The following is a 21,352-nucleotide window of genomic DNA, read 5'->3' as shown; positions in this document are numbered from 1 at the left end:
GATTTCTGGTTGGGGAACTAATATCCCACATGCCATGCACTGTAGCCTAAAAAAAAAAAAAAAAAGCTGAACTTCTTTTAAAAACAAGACCAAACAAAACCCCACAATATATCACAGATACATGTTTTCCTGCTCACAATGACTTTCCCATTTGTTAAGGGCAGATGGATGGAAAATACAATTTGGTTAACGGGTATGTGTGTATGTTGTGAAGCATTATAATAGTTGTGAAAACGGATGCTTTCTTATTTGCTAGCACTCTGGTAACAGATCTTAAAGCATTAGCTCACTTAATTTTCACAGAGGCAGGGAGTGTTCTTCCTTCCACTTTACAAATGAGGAAATGGAGGCAAGAAAAAGAAGTGAACTTAGTTCAGTTCAGTCGCTCAGTCGTGTCCAACTCTTTGTGACCCCATGAACCGCAGCAGGCCTCCCTGTCCATCACCAACTCCCGGAGTCCATCCAAGCCCATGTCCATCGAGTCGGTGATGCCATCTGGCCATCTCATCCTCTGTCATCCCCTTCTCCTCCTGCCCCCAATCTTTCCCGGCATCAGGGTCTTTTCAAATGAGTCAGCTCTTTGCATCAGGTGGCCAAAGTATTGGAGTTTCAGCTTCAACATCAGTCCTTCCAATGAACACCCAGGACTGATCTCCTTTAGGATGGACTAGTTGGATCTCCTTGCAGTTCAAGGGACTCTCAAGAGTCTTCTCCAACACCACAGTTCAAAAGCATCAATTCTTCAGTGCTCAGCTTTCTTTATAGTCCAATTCTCACATCCATACATGACCACTGGAAAAACCATAGCCTTGACTAGATGGACCTTTGTTGGCAAAGTAATGTCTCTGCTTTTGAATATGCTGTCTAGGTTGGTCACAACTTTCCTTTCAAGGAGTAAGCGTCTTTTAATTTCATGGCTGCAATCACCATCTGCAGTGATTTTGGAGCCCAGAAAAATAAAGTCAGCCACTGTTTCCACTGTTTCCCCATCTATTTGCCATGAAGTGATGGGACCGGATGCCATGATCTTCGTTTTCTGAATGTTGAGCTTTAAACCAACTTTTTCACTCTCCTCTTTATTAAGAGACTCTTTAGTTCTTCTTCACTTTCTTGAGGGAAATAATTCAAACACCAGCAGCCAAATGCCAAAGCTGCCCTAAACTGCCTCATGAAACTGCAAGTGCAGTGGTAAGACCCAGGAATCAGGCTGCCTGGGTGTGATCCATCCTAACTACTTGCAGTTTCCCATAAGTACCACATTTCCCTCAAGAACTTGGGATTCTGGTCCTCACCCCACCACTACCTAGCACTGAGACCTTGAGTCTTTCTTGTCTCTCAGTCTGATCCAACATATAATGGCAACCTCTGGCTAGACAACCCCTGTTTATGGCAGGAGCCTTTCTGTTTCTCTTGGAATTTAATCCACATGTAACCAGCATCCTTATTTCCCTTCAGGCCCACGTCTGCACAGACGCTTGTTTTCCCTCAGAGACAAGAGAGAGTTGCCAGCTTTACAAATGGGTGTATACATAGTCAAGACTTCCAGCATGTTGGATGGAGGAGTTAATTTGCCTGGAACAATATTATCTCTGGACCTTGGCCAAGAGAGTGTACAGGGCTGCTCTGAGACCTTGTGGGGGCTTCTGGCCCAGGAACACTTCTTAGATTTTATAAGAAAGAAAGACTGGTCCTTAGTTTCCAGGGCAGGGTGGAGTTCCAGTCAAAAGGATGTCAGAAGTGGGGTCCTGGCTGACTTGGGGCTTCAGGAGGAGATTGAGGCCTTAGTTGCTGCCCCAAACACTCACTCTAACCCAGAATCAGGAGAACACATGGGTGTTCCCAGATGCCTAGCGCCATCTTCCCATCCCTGCAGGAGGGCCTGTTGGAGACTGAAGGTCAAGTTCCCCATGGATCCCATCTCTCCCAGGCTTCAGGAGCCAAGAGGCTGCCAGGAATTTCTCTAGGCCTCTGGTTCTTTTTTGGATTGGGAGGGAGGCTATTCAAGCTCTAGTTCTGGCTACCCCACCAACTTTCCCCTGTAGCCTTGACCAAGTCCTTTTCTTTTTTGTCTTTCCTTCTCATAAAATTAAGGTGCTGGGCTGATGGTCTTGTCAGCTGTCTAGGTCTGATTCTCCACAGGCAGAATATTGGTCTGAGGGTGTGGGAAGCCCAGGCTAGGAATTTCAATTCCATCCTAGGGGCTGCTCTTCCTGATCCCTGTCACATTATTGCCTCCCTCTGGTGCTCAGTGTCCCCAAGGCTCTGATTTCAAGATTAAAGGCCCATATACCTACACTAGGACTGTATCTCTCCCCTCCTCCCCAAGCGGGGGCTGGTATTGAAATTTTCCCTCTGCTCCTTTCTCTGCCCAAGGGGTCCTGCCTCTGCCCTCATGTCCTGCCCCACTTCCTTGCTGTCCTGTAATATCCCCCTCTGGATCTAGGAGATGCAGGGTGAGATGGGAATGGTTTTGCAGGGGCTGCCTCAGCCAGTCACACCAGCAACTTCTCTTAAACTCTGCCCCCACTGCTGCCAGAGGCTGTGATCTGCTAGCTGATTACTGCCCTGGGCCTCACCCTCTTGGCAGCCCTGGTTTCAGTACCTGGGAGACAGGCAGGGCCAGCTGGAGCCCTTAACTGACTTTCTACTTTCCATTTAAGGACAGCACTGATGGCAGGTGAGAAGAGATGTGGAGAGGGGGCGGGGACCCATCTCTCCAAAGACCCCACCTCTTCTGCAGTACCTGTGGGTTCTGGAGTAGGAGTGCTTGGGTTCAAATCTCCATTCCACCGCTTTCATGTGTAAGTTCTCAGATAAGCTACTTGATTTCTCCAAGTCTCCTCTTCCCCATCTGTAAAGTGAGGGTAAGAATAAGTATACTTCCCTTATAATGTAGACTTACAGATTTCAGGAGATTATCCACATTACAGAAACAGGGCAGTGCTTGGTCCATTGAAAGCCCTTGGTGCTATTAGTGCTATGATCATTATTTTTTTGTCCTCGGACTGAATGGAGTCTCAATATTCTCAATCATCCTTCTGCTTCCTCCAGGTCAAAGGTTCCCAAACTTGTCTGCCCATTTAAACCAACTGGAATTTAAAAATTCCAAAGCCTACAACTCCCCAAATGAATGAACTGGTTATTATGGGTGGACACAGGCATCAGTGGTTTCTGAAGTTCCTCAGGTGATTCCAATGTGTAGCAAGTTTAGAATCCGTTACTCTGTGCTGTCCAACCAATTGAAGGGTTTTTCTTTGGGGACAGCAATTTGTCCTAGAAAACTCATCCACTGTCTAACATTTTCCCCAGCTCAGTATTCTGGACAAGCAAAATCTCTCTTGTTTCACTTTAAGCCAGTTTTCTTTTGTGCTGAGGGAGTAGAATAGTTTTCAGTCTACACCAAAGACTCAGATAGTAATATTTGCTGAGCTTCCCTTGCCTCAGCCCTTCTAGGGAGTGACAGTAGCTTACCAGGGGGTCAGCCAGCTCTCAGACAGGGGTGTTGGCACTGGATGCTGGCAGCTAGTCACAGCTAGAGACCAAAGGGGTTTTCTAAATTCTGCTTTCTGGGGGTTCCTCTTCTATTTCATCACAATTGACCAAGTACCCATGTTCAGTATGTGAGTAAATATAAGCCTGAGCTTCCTGTTTAGTTGGTGGTAGAGACACACATGAAAGATTTAATTATGGGCATTCTTCATAATAAGAGTTGAAAGTGAGTGATACAAAAAGCATCGCAGCAGGTGGCAAGTTGGCTCACGTGGTCTAGAACCTTCAGGAAAGGCTATGTGGAGGTGAGGGGGCAGGGGTACCTGAACCCACTTGTATGACTCTCTGGAGTTTTCATATTTGATCTCGGTTATTCACTAGAGTCACCCTGTGAAGCGAGGGTGATTATCCTTATTTTGCAGATTAGGAAACTGAGGCTCAAGGAGCTAAGTGTCCAAGTCGTGGGACCAGGAGCGGGCAGAGGCAGGCTGGATTTTGAGATGTCCAACCCAAGGATCTTCCCCACACCACTGCTGCTTTCTACCTGGGTCCCATCGTCTTTTCTCCACTTTTCCTGCTTTCTCTGCCTTCAGGCCACTCTCTCACTCTGACCCATCCCAATCCCTGGCTCCCCTTTTCTTCCTTTGAGTCTACTGGTTTTCTTCTGTGTCTCTTGGGCCCAGAGGCTGAGGCTTGGCTTATCTTTATTACCAAGAGCTCCCTGAGGGGGTTAAGATCAGGACTAGGGCTGTGCAGACTTGAGGTGCCCAGACTAAGGTGGCAAGCATCCTGACTTGACCAGGACTTGTCCTTGTTAAAGCAGTGAAAGTCCAGGCAAAGAGGGGCCATTGGTCAACCTGCCAGGATCAGAGAATAGCTCTATCTGTGTTTGTTTAGTATATTATAGTGCTTTGTGCTTTTTCACTTGCCTTATGGGATTGACTCTGTGAGGAATAGATACTCTGATTTCTTTAAGTTTCTGAGGTTCTACTGGAGGTGACTTGCCTAAGATCACAGGTCAGTGAAAGCAGAGCTGGGTGCTGCAACCAGCTCTGTGACTGTAAATTTTAAGCTCACTTTCTCTTTTACATAGAGTCTACTGGAGACTGTCCACTAAACAATTGCTGAGCAGTTAGGAAGGCATGGAGGCTGCCTACAGAGACCCTCCCAGCCCTGGGATGCCGCTCGCTGGTGCTCTCCAGCACTTGTCTTGCTCTAGCTGTTGGCAGCTGGGACTTCAGTCTCAGCTTTTGCAAAAGTGTTTACTTATTGCACAAAAACAAAGAAGGATATAGGAAAAAAAAATCCACCTACAATCTTTAATAAACCAATTCACTTCCTATGTTGCTTTTTAAACCTGCCTTCTCGGCATTCTTAATTTTTATGGGTTCATAGAATGGATACCATTGTGTATTTCCTCAGTTAACGTTGTATCATTCTGTAAGGATAATTTTAGATAATTGTATCAAAGTGGCAAGCCATCATTTAGTCACTTTTCTGAGTCTGGATGTTTAGGACTTTTCTCCCTCAATAATATTCGTCATTGTCATAAGTTTTGGATGAAAGTCACCATCCATTTAGTTCCAGAGGGCAAACACACATTTTTTTAAATAGGCCAACACTGATGCATGTTGAATGAGCGTTGCCCACACTTGCTGTCTGGGGTCGTGCTTTCCAAAATATGGTCCACAGGTGCTTTGTTACTGGTTTGAGAGGAGATACATACAAAATATGAGAATGATCATTTAGAAACAAATTGCAAATATTTTTCCTTTTAGCAATGGAACAATTTTGGGTCTGTTTAATCTAAAAAAAAAAAAAATGAGGCTTGTATTTCATATACCTTAAAGAAAATCTCCTTTTGGTTTTCCCAGGTGGTTCAGTGGTAAAGAATCCACCTATCAAAGCAGAAGATGCAGGTCAATGTGGGTTTGATCCATGGGTCTGGAAGATCCCCTGGCTAAGGAAATGACAACTCATCCCAGTATTCTTGCCTGGAAAGCTCCATGGACAGAGGATCCTGGTAGACTACTGTCGATGGGATCGCAAACAGTCAGACATGACTGAGCATGCGTGCATGCAAAAGAAATCTTCCGTTAAGGGTAATTCATTTTTATCCTATTTTACAAAAGCATTGGTCTATAAGAGATTGGGATGGGGAAAGAAAAATAAAAAAGAGATTTGAGGGTAGTTTGTCTCTTGGACTAGAGGACCATGTTAAGTCTTGCGAGATGCTCAGTGAATCTACAACCACAGACCTTTGGTGCCACACAGGACCTCATCTGTCCTGCACTCGAGGAGCCTGAGTGTATGGAGTGACACATGATTCACCCAGAAAGTGTGAGCAGCCTTGGGCAGAGTCCCCTGCTTTCACTCGCACTCAGTGACCACAATACCGTGTTTTTCTGTGATCAAGATTTGGGTGATAACAGTGGGGAGCAGAACCAGGGTGTAGGAAGATCATTACTGTTGCCCCACCAGGATAATGCTGGTGAAGTCTCCACCCTGGTCCCAGCTGTGGTTGCAAGGCAACTGGACACCCCCTAGATTTGCCCCAGATCTCCCGGACACACCCTCAAACCAACAACTCAGTGGTGGAGTTTCTTAAGAAGATATCAAGATTTGGGGGGAAAACTGTATAGGAGTTTCCAGCTACTTGACCTGCAGAGACTATTGCATATCTAATCTCTAAATGGCAAGAGATGAATGATAAATAATCGAGTTGGGGAAGTTTGTCTGCAGTGCGATTTCTGCAACTCATAGGTGTGAGATTTTAAACAGATGTTGCTGGCAAGGCAAACTAAACACAAATACTCCCCTCCCAGGCTTCAGAAGGTGCCCAGCCCAACAAATGCATGCATATATAGGGACTGAGCCAGATCTCCCGCCAAAGGAGTCTTAGCTCCTTCCCTCCCCGTTCTCTGCCTCCTTTTATTCCCTTTCTCTTGTCTGCGTCTCTGGATGCTCCAGGAGCCATGAGCCACCAGTTTAGCTCCCAGTCAGCGTTCAGCTCCAGGAGCAGGCGGGTTTACAGTGCTGGTTCCTCTGCAGGCTCTGGTGGTGGGAGCCTGGCTGTGAGGTCCTTGTGTCAGGCCCGAGGGAGGTGCGGCAGTGGTGGTGGTGGGTATGGGAGCCATGCAAGGGGGTTTACCTCCAGGAGCCTGTACAATCTGGGTGGCAGCAAAAGCATCTCCATCAGTCTAGTGGGGAGAAGTGCCAGTGGTTTCTGCCAGGGTGGGGGAGCAGGAGGGGGGTTTGGAGGAGGCAGGAGCTTTGGAGGTGGTGGTTTTGGGGGTCGTGGCTTTGGAGGTGGTGGCTATGGAGGAGGTGGTCTTGGGGGTGCTGGGTTTAGGGGTGGCAATTTGGGGCTTGGGGGCTTTGGTCCTTCTTGTCCCCCAGGGGGTATCCAAGAAGTGACCATTAACCAGAGCCTCTTACAACCACTTCACCTGGAGGTGGACCCTGAAATTCAGAGGGTTAAGATGCAGGAGCGGGAGCAGATCATGGTTCTGAACAACAAGTTTGCCTCCTTCATTGACAAGGTGAGTGCCCCAGGGGCAGGCAGTCTCTGGGCTCTGACCAAATGGCCTTGTATCCTGCCGCCTCTCATCACATTGTCTCTGGTGGTGACAGTCACTTCCAGCGTGTGTGTCCTGGGACCTTAAGAAAACACTGACTTCATTTAGGCCTCAATTTGACTTCTTGAGGGGTTCATCTTTGTCTTTTCATTTTGGCAGGAAAGCAGATCCAAGCAATGAAAATACCCATCAGACAAAATACATGATGTGATCTCACTCATCATTTTCACTTTCCATCCATCCATCCATCCATCCATCCACCCACCCATCTATCCATTTACTCATTCATCCATATACCTTTCACCCATCTACCCATTTACCCACCCATCCATCCATCCATCCATCCATCCAGCCCACAAACATTTACCAAGCATCTACTGTATGCCAGACACTCCAGGTGTTGCAGGGCAACAAGGACAGAGGTCCTGCCCTCAAGGAGCCCCAGATCTAAAGGGAGGAGGATTGTGACAGTGTGTGGGAGGTGTGCTGATGGAGACATCGCTCTCTGCACCATAGCACAAAGGAGGCTGTGATGAGCTCTGGGCTGATAAAGGTCTTGAAGACGGAGAAAGAGTCAAACAGGTTCTCAGGGCAGAGGGAATTTCCAGGCAGAAGAACCAGGAGACCTGAGAGTTTGACGGTTTTAGGAAATTTCAGATGGTTACAGTTTCTGGAGAACATGGCACAAGAGAGGAAGGAGGAGGAAAGTGGAGACACAGAGCAGAGAGAGAGAAGCCGAGTGGGCACACTGCAGCAGAACCAAGCTGATGACTCTGGTGGGGATTGCTGGGGGACAAAGCCAATACCCTGCTATATAGGATTCTGTCTGAGTTCCTTATTTTAGCTTATCCAGGGCCAAGAATAGGCCAGATGGAGCCAACCCCCCCCCCTTCTCCCTAGTTTAAACCTCAGGTTAGATTGGGTCAGGTCCAAACCACCAAGCAGGGGCTAGTAAAAGAGATATGGAAGAGACCTTCCACCAGCATTTCCTTTTGTCCAAAGGTGGTGGAGGCATGGAAGCCACTGGAGGCTCCCCAGAAATTTCTTTACCTCTGGGGATGTAATGGGAAGCACCCCGGGATCCAGAGACCCCTGAAGGCTTGGTGACATTCCCTCAGGCCTCAGAGAAGTTCAGTGTCGAGGCCAAAGCTTGACCTATCTCTGACTGCAGGGTAGCCATCGCCAAAGTCCATCGCTGGTCTGTGTACCTGGCCTCTGATATCTGGGTGAAAGCTGGGGCCAGGACACGTGGGTGAGTTGGGGGTGGAGGGATAAGGATGTTGAGGTCCAGAGGCAGCCAAAGAGGAATTCAACAGAGCAAAGTGCTTCTGACTGCTTCTGATCATCTTGGATGAGACATTTGCCTGAATATCATCACACCTCAGGTATAGGCAGGGACTAAGAGGGCTTGATGGGAACAAGGAGATGACAGATGAAGGAGACACCACTGAAAGGTCAAGCTATATCAAAGGCAGGAAGAAGACAGGGTTGGGGATTGTTGAAATGGCCATGGGCAGCTGCTCTCCTGAGACTCTGATTTGATTGTGGTTCCTGCCATTAACAGGACATCTGTTCAGGTTTATGGCATGGGGCTGAGGGCACAAGCCAAAGTTCAAGTGCCTGTGGTTTCCTGCGCTTCCCTGAGGGCCTGAACTGTGATGACCACAAGGAGAGCACTTATCCAGGAGGGCTCTGGCCTGGCTGGAAGAGAGACGGCTTCTATCACAGTGGCTTCCGGCCCTACCTTCTAACCTGATCTTCCTGCGTTTACCTTTAATCTTGTACAGCCTATTCTCAGCACCACACCAGCGCCATCCTTTAAAAACATACCACATCACTCCATTTGAACCCTCTGTTGGCTTCCTGTCTCATCAGAAATAATAGGCTCTATATGATCTGGCCCTCTAACCCATAGCTGCTGCTACTTCCTGGCTTGCATTTGTGAGACTGAGGCCACATTGCTGCTACTGGGTAGAACCACTCTCAAACTGCAAGGTTCAGTGAGCAGAGTGAAGGCAGGAACTTAGCTCACCAAGGTACAACTCAACAACGTGACCCTGTACACCTTCTCTGACTCTACTCCTGTTTTCCTTTTGCTCACTGGCATGCTATTACATCCCTCATCCTCCTGTACCCCACCATGGACCTGCCTCAGGGCCTTTGCACTTGCTATTCCCTCTGCTTGGAACTCCTCCCTCCAAGGAGTGGTCCAGCCAAACTCCTCATCTCATTCAGGTCTTTGCTCACACGCTGCTGTCTCAGTGAGGCCTCCCTGATCTCCCTATTTAAAGGAGTACCCCATATCAGCATCCCTACCCCCACATCGGTGTGTTACTTTTCTCCATGGCCCCTATAGCCATTCAACAAATTGTGTAGTTCACATTTGTTTCCTTATAGTCATCTCTTCAAATAGATTGTGAACTCCTAGAATGCAGGTATTTTGTCTGCTTTATTTATAGCTGTATCTCCAGCCCCAGAATACTGTCTGGCATCTGACAGCTGCTCAATAAATATGTGTTGAATGAAAAATTGAGTCAACCCTTCAGGTGTCAAACTTGGGCTCTCAGAGAGTGGGAATGGAGACAAAGGCTGTTTGTGTTTTTTTTTTTTTTTTTTTTTTTTTTTTAGAATCAATGGCAAAGGAAAGGGATCCCAGGTAAAAAGGATGAGGGACCCAGTTCTTCCCACAGAGACAGTGCCCTGGCTTTGTTCAGCTGAACTTGAATCCTCTGTTCAGGCCAATGAGCAGGGTGGATGGTCGACACTAGCAGCAGTGCCAAAGTCTTAGCATCTCATTAGTCCACGGTGTTTATGAAGTGTCTTCTCTGTGCTGGGTGCTGTGTATCTACGGGTCTCAGCACCTGGTGTCCACTGGAGAATAAAGCCTGCCTTCCTGGGGCTCACATCCCATTGTGGGGAGGAATGTGCTAAAAAAGAAAAGACTGAAATCACGATAGATGCCACAGGGGAAAAGAACAGGGGGTTATGAAGGGGAGACCCCAGGGGGTGCCACCCTAGTTGAGATCTAAAGGGAGACTAGGACTTCTCAAGGCAAAGGGTTGGGGAGACCTAGGTTGCTGGAGGCACTAGGAGGTGATTGGAGTGTCATTTGCAGGGGGAGAGGGCCACAGGAGGAGGTCGAGTGGGGTGTGCTTTATCCAGGAAGAAGCTTAACTCTGCACGATGTTAAGTTTGATCTGGGTTACCCGGGCTTCTCCTGAGTACTGCTGCTGGGACACAGCCCAGCAGTGTTTAGGGGCCCCTGGGGAAAGATCATGACGGCTTTCAGTGATTTTTATAGTGGCTAAATCTCATGAAAATTGCCTGGCACTCCCTGAAGTCAGCCTCTGACTCTGCAGTTTGGGTGACCAATGAAAGCCATAGTTTCTTCGCCTGGGGTGGGGGCTTGGCTAACCCCTTAGCACTCAGAATTGCCCCACTGCCTGCTCATTGACATAGAGCTTCCCTATGGGACCATAAGATCCTTTCCTCTGGTCCCCACAATGCAGAGCACAGGGCTGCAAATGAGCACCCAGTCTCTCCCCTCCCTGGGATTGCTACCAGCGTGACAACTGGCCAGGTGGCAGGGATTTCTCATGGGGATGTCACAAACCAGGTGGACAAGCTGTGAGGGTGGAAGCTTTATCTCTTGCTTTAATAAAGCTAATAAAAACAAGCCATGGGAAAGACTATTCTCTGAGCACATTCCAGCCTAGAGTCAGAGCCAAAGGAGTTAACAAGGGCTGGCTGCTCAGATGAACAGTCTTAAGGCTGGGAATTCTGTCCGCCCTCAACTCCTTAAGCATTGTGGAGAACTATCTTCATGGTTCTCTTCTGACAACACAAAAGAGTGTGTTAGCCTCCTCCCCAACCACTCCCCACAGCTCCTGGGTGGCTCCTGGAGGGCATGTGTGTGTGTGTGTGTTTGTGTGTATGTGGGTGGGTATGTGTTTGTGTGTGTGTGTGTATGTGTACACACACCTGAGCAAAGCATGGAGAAATCCACTGTCCTCACTTAAGACACGGGAGGGGAGGCTCCCCCTGCAGGCAGAGGTAGGAGGTGGAGGTAGGACGAAAATTGATCATCATCATGGGAAGGACAGTTCAGGACTGGATCTGCACAGCCAGCCAGCTTTCTGGAGCCTGTACTTGACCTTCATGTGAACAGCTCTGGGGGAAGAAGCAGTGAGAACACAGTGTGAGGGATGCTCTCCATCCTTTGTGCTAATGAAGGAAACTGCAACATGGGGGTTTCCCAAATACTAGTTCTATCCCTGAGTTTGGAAATACCTATAAAAGCATTTATTGGACAGTAATGAGATTAGTTATGGCTCAGATGGTAAAGAATTTGCCTGCAATGGAGGACACCGGGGTTCGATCCCTGGGTTGGGAAGATCCCTTGGAGGAGAAAATGGCAACCCACTCCAGGATTCTTGCCTGGAAAATTCCATGGACAGAGGGGCCTGGTGAGCTGTGTGGACACAGCTGAGTGTGCACACACAACTTGCACATAGGCAACGTCAAAGTCCTTACTTTTGGGCACTAGAATGAATCCCATAACTTAAAAAATGTACCTACTTTAAAAATTCTGTCCAAAATTCTTTTCCCTCTTCAGTTATTACAGAGTATTGAGCAGAGTGCCCTGTACTATACAGTAAGTCCTTGTTGGTACCTATTTTAAATATAGTAGCGTGTAGATGTCAATCCCAAACTCCTAATTCAAGAATTTGAAAAAGAATAGATACATGTATATGCGTAACTGAATCAATTTGCTGCACACCTGAAATGGACACAACATTGTCAATCAACTACACTTCAATATAAAAACATGGCTAAAATTTCATGTTTTTTTTTTTTTAAATTCTGTCTGGGTTATGAAAACATTTCAATGAGGTGACCTTCTTGAAAAACACGCTGGGCAGCAATAGAGGTGGTGGGTCGCGGGATGGGGGCACCTGGGCTAGTGTGTTCAGGAATCAGTTTAATATTCGAAGCCAAAATTATTCCTCCCCTCCTCTTACTTTCTCTTCTCCTCAATCACATGAAGTGTTTCAGCCACAGAGAGACATGAGCCGTGGGTGTACTGGTGTTTCAGGTGCTCTGGGTCACCATTTCCTGAGGTTGGCATGGGGAGCTGATGGCGGGGATGGGCAACTCTACCATGTGAGCTGATAGAACCAAAGGAAACAGGGTACCACTCAGATGGAGGGGACTTGCCTTCAACAGCAGAGTTCGATTAGTGTAATTTTTCGGCAGGTTGACCTTACAGTCATTGGTCAACCATCAGAAACCATACTGAACTCATGCATCCTGGACCTAGAAAAAGAGAGCCTTCTGGCCCCCGGAGGGGCATCCTGATTCTCTGAGGTCTGGATATGCTCTGGGGCTGCACCTGCTTCTACCCGTGGGACTGCTTCTTGGACCACAGCTTGAGGGTGAACTTGGAGGTTTTCTGTTCTTAGGTGCGATTTCTGGAGCAGCAGAATCAGGTGCTCCAGACAAAATGGGAGCTACTGCAGCAGGTAAACACGTCGACTCAGACCAACAACCTGGAGCCTGTCTTTGAAAGCTACATCATCAAGCTGCAGAGGCAGGTGGATTTTCTCAGAGCGGAGCAGATGCGCCAGAGTTCGGAGATCAGGAGCATGCAGGATGTTGTGGATGACTACAAGAACAAGTGAGGCTCCAGGAGGAGCAAAGCGGTGGGGAGGAACAAGGCGGGGGACTGGTTTATGGGGCAAGGCTTACTGTGAATGGGTGAGGGGTGGAGGGTGCAACCAGGCAGGCTCTGCACCACTGCACAACTGCATGGGCACCATTTTGCACACGGTAGCCCAGGAGTGACGGTATTGCCAGTGAGCTCTTAATTGTATTGGGTGGGGAGGGGAAGCAGAGGATCTTCATGGATATTGGAGTCACATAAGCCTGGGTTCCAGGGTGGGCTTAGCCACTTTCTGACTGCCTGCAAGGTCAGCTTTCTAAGCCTTTGGTTTTCACATTAGTAAAGTAGGGATAGTGAGTACGCTCCTTGTTGAACTGTTGTGAGGGGGAGATCTGTGTCCTTCCAATTTGAGTGTGCACCAGCTTGTTGAAATCAGATTGGTCTGGGATGGGCCAAGAGGACTTTTATTTCTAATATGCTTCCAAATGATGCTGATGCTGGTGGACTGGGAGCCACATATGGGGAACCACTGGTTTAGATAAAATATTCTTAATAGTTCTTAGACTGTTTTTGCACGTATGAAGCACTCAGTAAGCACTGGCTATTATTAGTAATAATGGTAGGAGTGACATGACTTACTTAAATCTAGGTCAGCTGCTCCTGTCCCATACAGGCAACTGAGCAGCCTCCCCCCCGGTCCCGCCCCCCCCACCTTGCTGGGGGTGTAGGGTGCTTCTCTTAACTCATCTTGATGTGCTTACTGCGTTGAGCAGTCACATGTGTGTGAGTCAACAAGGGGGAAATGAAATGCACACTGAAGGTGACGGGGGCAGAATGGCAGGTGAAATTTTTTTCTCTTTTAAAAAAATCTAGTAAAAGTGGTTGCCATTTAGGTTATCATTTAAAAAAATGATCAAACTGGACAAATGTAAAAAGGTAAGATATTAAAATAAAAAAGACATTTGGGGGACGTTCTATGTGGCTCTGGATTTTCCACATTGTGGGGTTGTGCCCTCTATTGACCTGGAGAGCCAGGAGGTGGCTCCAGCTGCTTGTCAGTGAGAGTGGCAGGCCCTGGCAGGGGATAGCCAGAGTCCAGGACCATAAAAGTTTGGGCAATTCCGAGCCTCCCACTGCAAGGAAAAATCTCAAGGAGCCAAGGTCAGCTCTTGCAGCCTGTCTGTGTTTCTGACCTCCCCGCAACAGGTATGAGGAAGAAATCAACCGGAGGACTAGCAGCGAGAATGACTTTGTTGTCCTGAAGAAGGTGAGGGATGGGGGTGACCAGAGGGGGACTGTGGGTTCAGGAGGCTGAGAAGAGGCAGGGACTCCTTTGGGATGCAGTAGAACTGAGGGGTGGACAGGTGAGCTTGGGGCCAGCTTGCCGAAGGTGTTTCCCAAATGCTGGGGCCCTGACCCTGAAGCAGTAAGTCTCAAAAGTGTGTTGCTAATATGAATCTTGAAAAGTTTTTGAGTTTTTAATCTCTCCAGAGTCCTGAAAGTGGAATTAAATTAATGGGCAGCATGTGAGTGTGTTGTGTGGGGGCCTTAGGACCTGGGGTGTTTTGCATGACTGGCCAGGATGAGGAGCTGATGAACACTTCCTTCTGGCCTGGAAAGCCCAGGTTTGCTGGCTCCTTATTTGAGTGAGGAGAGGAAATTTGCAGGCAAGGAAATAAACCCAGAGAGGCTTTGCCATTTGCCCAAGGCTGCCCAGACAGCTGGTGGCAGGGCAACCGTGTCAGACTGTCTTCGCTTGCTGTTCAGGATGTGGATTCTGCTTTTCTGAGCAAAGTGGACCTGCAGTCTAAGGCAGACACTCTGCTTGAGGAGGTCGATTTCCTGAAATATTTATTTCAATCGGTGAGTGAATATCTCAAATATGTCTATGAGATGATGAGCTCAGTCCTCATAAGAAAACTTTCTCTTTTCTACATCTGTCAAGGGGTGTGGGATATAAGAAGGGGAGGTCTGACACCCAACCTTACCCCCTGGGGGTGCCTCTCCCCAGTCACCTCAAGTCTGTGGGCCTGGAGTCAGAATCATTTCAACCCCCAAAGCTCAGGATTCTGGGTGGGGCCCTGGAGATGGGAGCTGGGAGATGGTGAGACAGTCTCTGCTTCTGTCTGGAAAGGAAGGTTAATGCCCAGGACATATGGGGTAAAACCAGCCAGACAGCTTCATCAGCACTGGGGAGGAGAAGGGGCCATCGGGGAACTCTGTGGGAGAGGGCAGTGTGGGTCTTAAAGGGAACACGGATGAAGACTGGCGGGGTGGGGATAACACACGCCTCCCAACCCTGGTCTAACTTGGAGGCACCTTTCCTGGACTGGATGATGTGCTGGGAGCTGTACTGGGTATTGGGTATCTCTAGTCTATAGATGAGAGAACAGGGGCACTGAGAGACTGAGTTCCTTGCTCAGTCACCCAGCTGGTTAGTGGTGGAGCCCAGATGCTACAGCGAGTCTGAGCATCTACACGCATGGAGTTCTTTCTGCTGCCTCTGGGAGCTCATATGATCTCAAGGAACAAGCCTGCCTGGCTGGGGGTCCAGCTCAAGATGGCGGCCAAGCCAGAGTAAGGCGGGATGGAGGGTCCAGGAAAGGCATGATGGGCAGCTCTGAGTTCAGGCTCCCTTCTTCTCCTCTGAGCTTAGATCCAGATGCCTGTACCTTTAAGAAGGTCCCTCTGGGCACACAACAGTGATTCTAAGAGCTTTTCCCAGAGAGCTTTTCTCTCTTAAGGCTTCCCCAGAGAGCCTTGAAAGGGGGCATAGAGGGAAACTGAGGTCCCGGGAGGGGAGTGGAAGAAGTCAGCCTGTGTTCCATGCCTTGCAGGAGCTGTCTCAGATGCAGACCAACATCACTGACACCAACGTCATCCTGTCCATGGACAATAACCGCTCCCTGGATCTGGACAGCATCATCGATGCCGTGAGGATCCAGTACGAGGAGATTGCACAAAGGAGCAAGGACGAGGCTGAGGCCCTGTACCAGACCAAGGTGAACATCACCATCCCCAGCCAGGCCTGGTACCCTGAACCGAGCACACCTCCCACAACTTGTATTGTCTTTTTCTTATTTCTAAAGTAAAACATGTTTGCTATAGAAAATTTCAAGATTACAGCTAAAGATTACTCATATCCCACTACCACTATGAATATGTCAGCATATTTTCCACTTGTTCTTTGTAGCTAACCTTTATTGAAAACTCACACATATCAGGCACTGCACTAAGTGCTTTTATACATAGAATTTCATTTACTCCTTACAACAACGCTATGAGGTAAAGATTCATTTATTGTTTTACCAATAATAGAGTATGATGTTACCAATAATAGTAGAGCTCTTATGGTTGGGAAGTAGCAGAGGCAGAATTTAACTAAATTCAGGTGCACCATCTACACATGCATGCTCTCAGCCACCATGATGTTTTCTTATTTTTTCATAATGATATCTTTAAAAATATCTTTTTATATTTTTCTCTTTCATTTATTACTTGCGAATACCTTTCTTTGACATTAAATATTTGACATCATTTTTAAGAGCAGTGTGGTATTGCATGGTAAGAATATGTCTCCAGTTTTCAGATAAACATCTTTGTAGCTAAGTTTTGGGGCACACCCTTGGTGACTTGTTTAACATAAATGGACTCGGAACTTTCTGGAGGGTGAAGACGGCAGTTAAGAGTCAAAGGCCAAAAAAAAAAAAAAAGAGTCAAAGGCCAGTCACTCAATTCTGAACACCTGGAGCTTGAGATCTGTTTTGTGGATTACCTGTGACCATCTCCAATCGTGGCTGGCCTCTAGCCCACTGTCCTGCAGGCGGGTGTTCTGAGTGCCAGGGGTCTGGCAACAGACTGGGGAGATAGATGGTCAACAGTGAAGACTTCAGAATGCAGAGATGCACTGGAGTCCACGCCGTCCCTGTTTTCTTCAGAGGCACCCCACTCTGCTTCCTCTGTAACAGTCATCGAGAGCCTGGTTTTGTCGATGGCATGCGGGTGGAGGTCCTCTTGATGGGGCCCATAGATTCAGGAATGGAGGTAGAGAGGAAAATGGGAATCAAGAGGGAACATGCTGAGGGCCTCTGAAGAAGTAAGGTCCTGAGTGTTAGAGAAATCATTCTGGAAAAGGGGAGGAAGGAATATGGTCGGATGGGAAAAGTGAGAGGGGCCCAGTATGGGCAAAGTTTAGATGTGGGAAAAAGGAGGTTAAAGGGAGCATCAAGAAGCAGGTTTGTCTTGTTTGGTCCTGAGTCTGAATCTCTGTCTCGAGATATAGGCATCTGTGTGTGTGTGTGTGTGTGCACATATCTGTGTGTGTGGTGTCACAGTTCAGATGAGGGAGGTTTGGTACAAGTGTGAGCATGTGTATGGAGGATCACAGCTCTAGGGAGGCTTACCCTGGGACCTTCCCTAGGGGAGAGCAGCCTTGGGCAGGGTCTGGGAAGGCAGACTCACTCCTTCCTGGAGGAGTGTGTGATGAGCAGCAGGTTGACCATGACGCTGCCCTTGACCCTCAGTACCAGGAGCTCCAGATCACAGCGGGAAGACATGGAGACGAGCTGCAGACCAGCAAGATGGAGATCTCCGAACTCAACCTCACCATCCAGAGGCTGCAGGCAGAGATTGGCAACGTCAAGAAGCAGGTGAGATGTATGCTCAGGGTGGCTGATCAGAGCTGCTACCTCCCATGACGCCCTGCCTCATGAAGCTCTGGAAACTCATGCCCCATGGTTCTTCTCCTTGACTCTCCCGAGTAGATCGAGCAGATGCACACCATCATTTCTGAGGCAGAGGAGAGGGGACAACAGGCCCTCCAGGATGCACAGCAGAAGCTGCAGGACCTGGAGGCCGCCCTGCAGCAGTCCAAGGAGGAGCTGGCCCGCCTGCTGCGTGACTACCAGGCGCTGCTGGGAGCTAAGCTGTCCCTGGACGTGGAGATTGCCACCTACCGCAAGCTGCTGGAGGGAGAGGAGAGCAGGTGGGCTGTGTCTCCGGGCCAGAGCGCAGGCAGGGTGCAGCCCTGGAGCAGTGGGATTATTTAGAGAGTGTCTATTTATACAATCCCAGCTTTCCTGGGAAGAGTGGTAGCTCAGGGTGAGCAGAAACGTTCAAGTCAGAAGCAGAGGACATGTGAGTGGGCAGCGTCATGGTCATCGCTGTCCTGTTCCCCAGTGCGACGTCCCTAACACCACAACTTAAGCCACTGCAGCCAAGTGGTGACCCCCAAGGCTAAAAGGCTTCACGGAAATGCTTCACATTCCCTCTGCCTGCACTGGCTCCCTGACCTCTCTGCTCCCAACACACCTCCCCTGCTCCTGATGTCTCCTGGCTGATGATTGCTTTCCTTCAGGCTTTGCCAATAATGCTGACTGTGTGCACCTTGGTTTTTACAGGATGTCAGGGGAGCTGCAGAGCCAAGTGAGCATCTGTAAGTAGCAGAGCCCAGGAGTGGGGCTGTTTGGGGCTGGGGGAGGGAGGGCCCATGAGAAGACTGGCCAGCAGAAATCTGGCAGCGGGCATTTTTGTGTCCTGTCCTACACAACGAAAAGCAAAGTAAGCAAGGACAACTGCACAGCCCAGAGAAATAGGTTGAAATAATATACGACTTTAGTTTTCCTTTATTTTGATTTTTATGATGCCTAATAATTAGCAGTGGCTTAGAATTCTTCAGGGTGTAGCAATAATGAAAATGCGCCCTACATTCCTTTGTATTAGGAAGAATACTTCTGAAATGGGGAGACTTTGATCCATGCTTTTGGCAGGTCAGATGCGGCCAGTGATGAAGGATGTAGGGGGCTGCTTTGAGGGTAGGTGCAGGTGGGTCGGCCCTGCCCAGCCCTCTAACCCCCTTGTGGGCTGTCCTTGCCCCCACAGCTGTGCAGAGCAGCCAGCTGACCATCGGCGGAGGTGCCCGGGGCTCTGGAGGTTACAGCGGTGGCGGAGGTTACGGAGGCGGCGGAGGTTACGCAGGCGGCAGCAGCAGCGGAGGCTACGGCGGCGGCGGCTCGCGTGGGGGCTCGGGCGGCCACGGAGGAGGCTCCCGAGGGGGCAGTGGAGGCGGTTATGGGAGCGGCAGTGGGAGCTACGGAGGGAGTAGCAAAAGTAGCAGCAAGTACGGGGGCGGGAGCGGCGGCGCCTCCCGAATGCAGATAATCCAAACGTCTACCAGCACCTCCCACAGGCGAATCCTGGAGTAGAGTGCCAGGCTTCTGGCATGCCAGGCTTCTGCAACGCCTCGCGGCTCACAAGCACCACCTCCTGACCCCACCCGCCACGCCCTTCCTGACCCCCATCCCCTTACCTTTTCCCGATGGGTCTCAGCAGTTTTGCCAATAAATTCCACTCGAGACAGGGAATCAGGTGGATGATCCCAAACGGCAGATCTCTATTTGGAGGGCACTGACCGGTAGTCCAAACACAGCCAGGCACATTCTCAAGCCAGATGCCTCAGCTGGCCCAGCTTGGGGACACTTGCGGATAATGGAGAGTTGATGTCGAGTATACTAGGTTTCTCACTCCAGGTTCTTTTTCTCACTCCAGGCTCCCCTTCTTGCACCTGGGCTTCTCTGTGAATAATAATGTATCCCTTAGGGCTGGGGTTCACAACCTCCAGGATCTAATATTAGCCTGATGACCTGAAGCAGAGCTGATATAATAATAATAGAAATAAGATACACAATAAATGTAATGCAGTTGAATCATCCAGAAACCATTTCTCCCCACCCTCTGGTCCAGGGACAAATTGTCTTCCACAAAACCAATCCCTGGTGTTAAAAAGGTTGGGGAACGCTGCCTTAGGGGACTTGAAAATGAGGTCTTTGGGTGAGTAGCTGAGGAAAAGGCAGGCCAGCTTGGTAAGGAGAACTTCTGTGCCAGGGGTCGGTTCCTGCCTCTTGGTCTGTGGCCCCATCCATCGCTATTGCTGGAGAGTGTGGATTTATACATCAGACACCTGTAAGTCGCGTCTGGTCCTGATTCTGAATCTCTGTGTCAGGAAACATTGTTCCTTGGGTTAACAGCCCGAGACGGGGTGTCCAGAAGGCAGAAATGCTCGTCTACAGGGGGGACTGTAAGTAGCAGTGAGTGAGGGAGTTGATGGACAGCAGTCTGGTTCTGTTCTGTCCTGACTTCCTTTGGAAGCTCCATTCTTTGGAAGTGTGGCCCCTCCTGAACTCTGCTTCATAATGACTCTCTGGAGAATTGCCCAGCAGTCTGGGCACGTGCAGCCCAGCACTGATCTGTCCAGGTGCCCAAGCCCTGAGGAGTTTGAGAATCACACTTGGGTCTTGGGAAGGTTCAACTCTGAACTAGTCTGCAAGCTGCCCATTGTTTGCAAGGTACAGCTTCATGCTCTTCCCAGACTGCAAAGTTCCTCCTGACTCTTGTTCTCTGTGATTCTCTCTTTGTGAGACTCTGACTGTTTATTTTGGGTGTCACGTAAGATACTTGAGAAATGCTGGAGGGGACAGGATGGGGAAGGTATGACCAACTAATGGGGCTTTGGGGGCCTTGAGAGACGGCCGGCTTTGCTGCTTAAATCTGGATTTACCTCCGCTTGTTTGCTGAGTCCTAATACGATGTCCATGTCAGTGACATTCCTGAGGCATCTGCTGGACTCAGTGTGGGTTCCCTAGGAAGTACTGTGACCTCAACATCTCCTGGTTGAAGGTTGTACCTTGGAGGGCTTGACATTTCTGGTGTCTCTACAATAAATTTTCTGTGTTCTCCAAACTGCTGTTTGATCACATGAGTTTACTTTTTTTTACTTTCTGCAGGCTTCTGAAATTATTCATAATTGAAAAGTAAAGTTTACAGCTTTTATTAGTTTTTTATTGCATGAGTAATATTTGAGCCTCAAAAACCTTGCACACATAATCATACTAATATAAACCTTAAAGTGGCTGATCTTTGAAAAGTCAGTTACACATTTGTTCAGGAGGAATTTGTTTTGCTCCCATTGTGTGGCAGGCAGTGGCCTATGCACTGGGAATGTGATGTTGAATGAACACATTTCGGAATCTGAAGGCACTCACAACACAAACGGGGAGGGTTCAGTGGGAGAGGAAATTGGAGTGTGGGCCCCTATGGACCCTCTGGCCTGAGGGTGGAAGCAAGGCCATATTGAGGACAGAGGCAGACCCACTGCGCAGGAGCAGTGGGGACCGCAGGAGGTGCACATGCTGGGAAAGGGAAGTTTGGTTCCAACAGGCTCTTGAAGGGCTGGAAAGTAGAACAAATAGGGGAACAGAGTCAGAGCAGCTGTGAGGGGCCCTCCAGACAGGGGAATGGTCTGCTCAGAGTCTTGAAGATCAGAAAGTGTGAAAGTGTGTGTGAGTGACAAGGGACAGCCAGGTAGGAGAAACTGAACTGGAGAGAGAAGCTGAGGCCATTAACTCAGCAGAGCTTATGGTCAGGGGTGTCTTTAACTGATGTCCCCGAGGGAGGCAGAGATGCAGAAATTCAAGGGTGGAGCAGGTTAAGCCATCACCTTATCCTCTGTGATATTTCTGAGTCCGTGTAAAGGAGTCACGTAAAAGATGTGACCTGCTTTCTCATCCTCTGAAGGAATACAGATGGAATTTGGATATGGGATTCATTCAAATAGAACTGCAACTCC

The 21,352-nt window shown here is 48.8% G+C and overlaps 1 protein-coding gene across 1 annotated transcript; it reads left to right on the top strand.

Annotated features, from left to right (window-relative positions):
- The first annotated feature begins 6,394 nt into the window (after window positions 1-6,394).
- On the top strand, window positions 6,395-20,466 carry KRT77 (keratin 77). Its single transcript, XM_040234193.1, has 9 exons — window positions 6,395-7,031; window positions 12,530-12,744; window positions 13,936-13,996; window positions 14,497-14,592; window positions 15,567-15,731; window positions 17,253-17,378; window positions 17,493-17,713; window positions 18,129-18,163; window positions 18,610-20,466. Exons 1-9 carry the CDS (start codon window positions 6,465-6,467, stop codon window positions 18,930-18,932), a joined length of 1,809 nt encoding a protein of 602 aa, XP_040090127.1. The 5' UTR covers window positions 6,395-6,464; the 3' UTR covers window positions 18,933-20,466.
- Window positions 20,467-21,352: the final 886 nt, after the last annotated feature.

This window comes from Oryx dammah, unplaced genomic scaffold (assembly GCF_014754425.2).
Source record: "Oryx dammah isolate SB20612 unplaced genomic scaffold, SCBI_Odam_1.1 HiC_scaffold_29, whole genome shotgun sequence".
Classification (NCBI taxonomy): Eukaryota; Metazoa; Chordata; class Mammalia; order Artiodactyla; family Bovidae; genus Oryx; species Oryx dammah.
This window is presented reverse-complemented; position numbering and strand designations above follow the sequence as displayed.

What these genes read in the sequence shown, in the direction of transcription:
- KRT77 (XM_040234193.1), top strand. Translation starts at nt 6,465, where the DNA reads ATGAGCCACCAGTTTAGCTCCCAGTCAGCGTTCAGCTCCAGGAGCAGG. An exon ending in TGAAATATTTATTTCAATCG is followed by an intron (nt 14,593 to 15,566) that starts GTGAGTGAATAT and finishes CATGCCTTGCAG; the next exon opens with GAGCTGTCTCAGATGCAGAC. An exon ending in GCAGAGCCAAGTGAGCATCT is followed by an intron (nt 18,164 to 18,609) that starts GTAAGTAGCAGA and finishes TTGCCCCCACAG; the next exon opens with CTGTGCAGAGCAGCCAGCTG.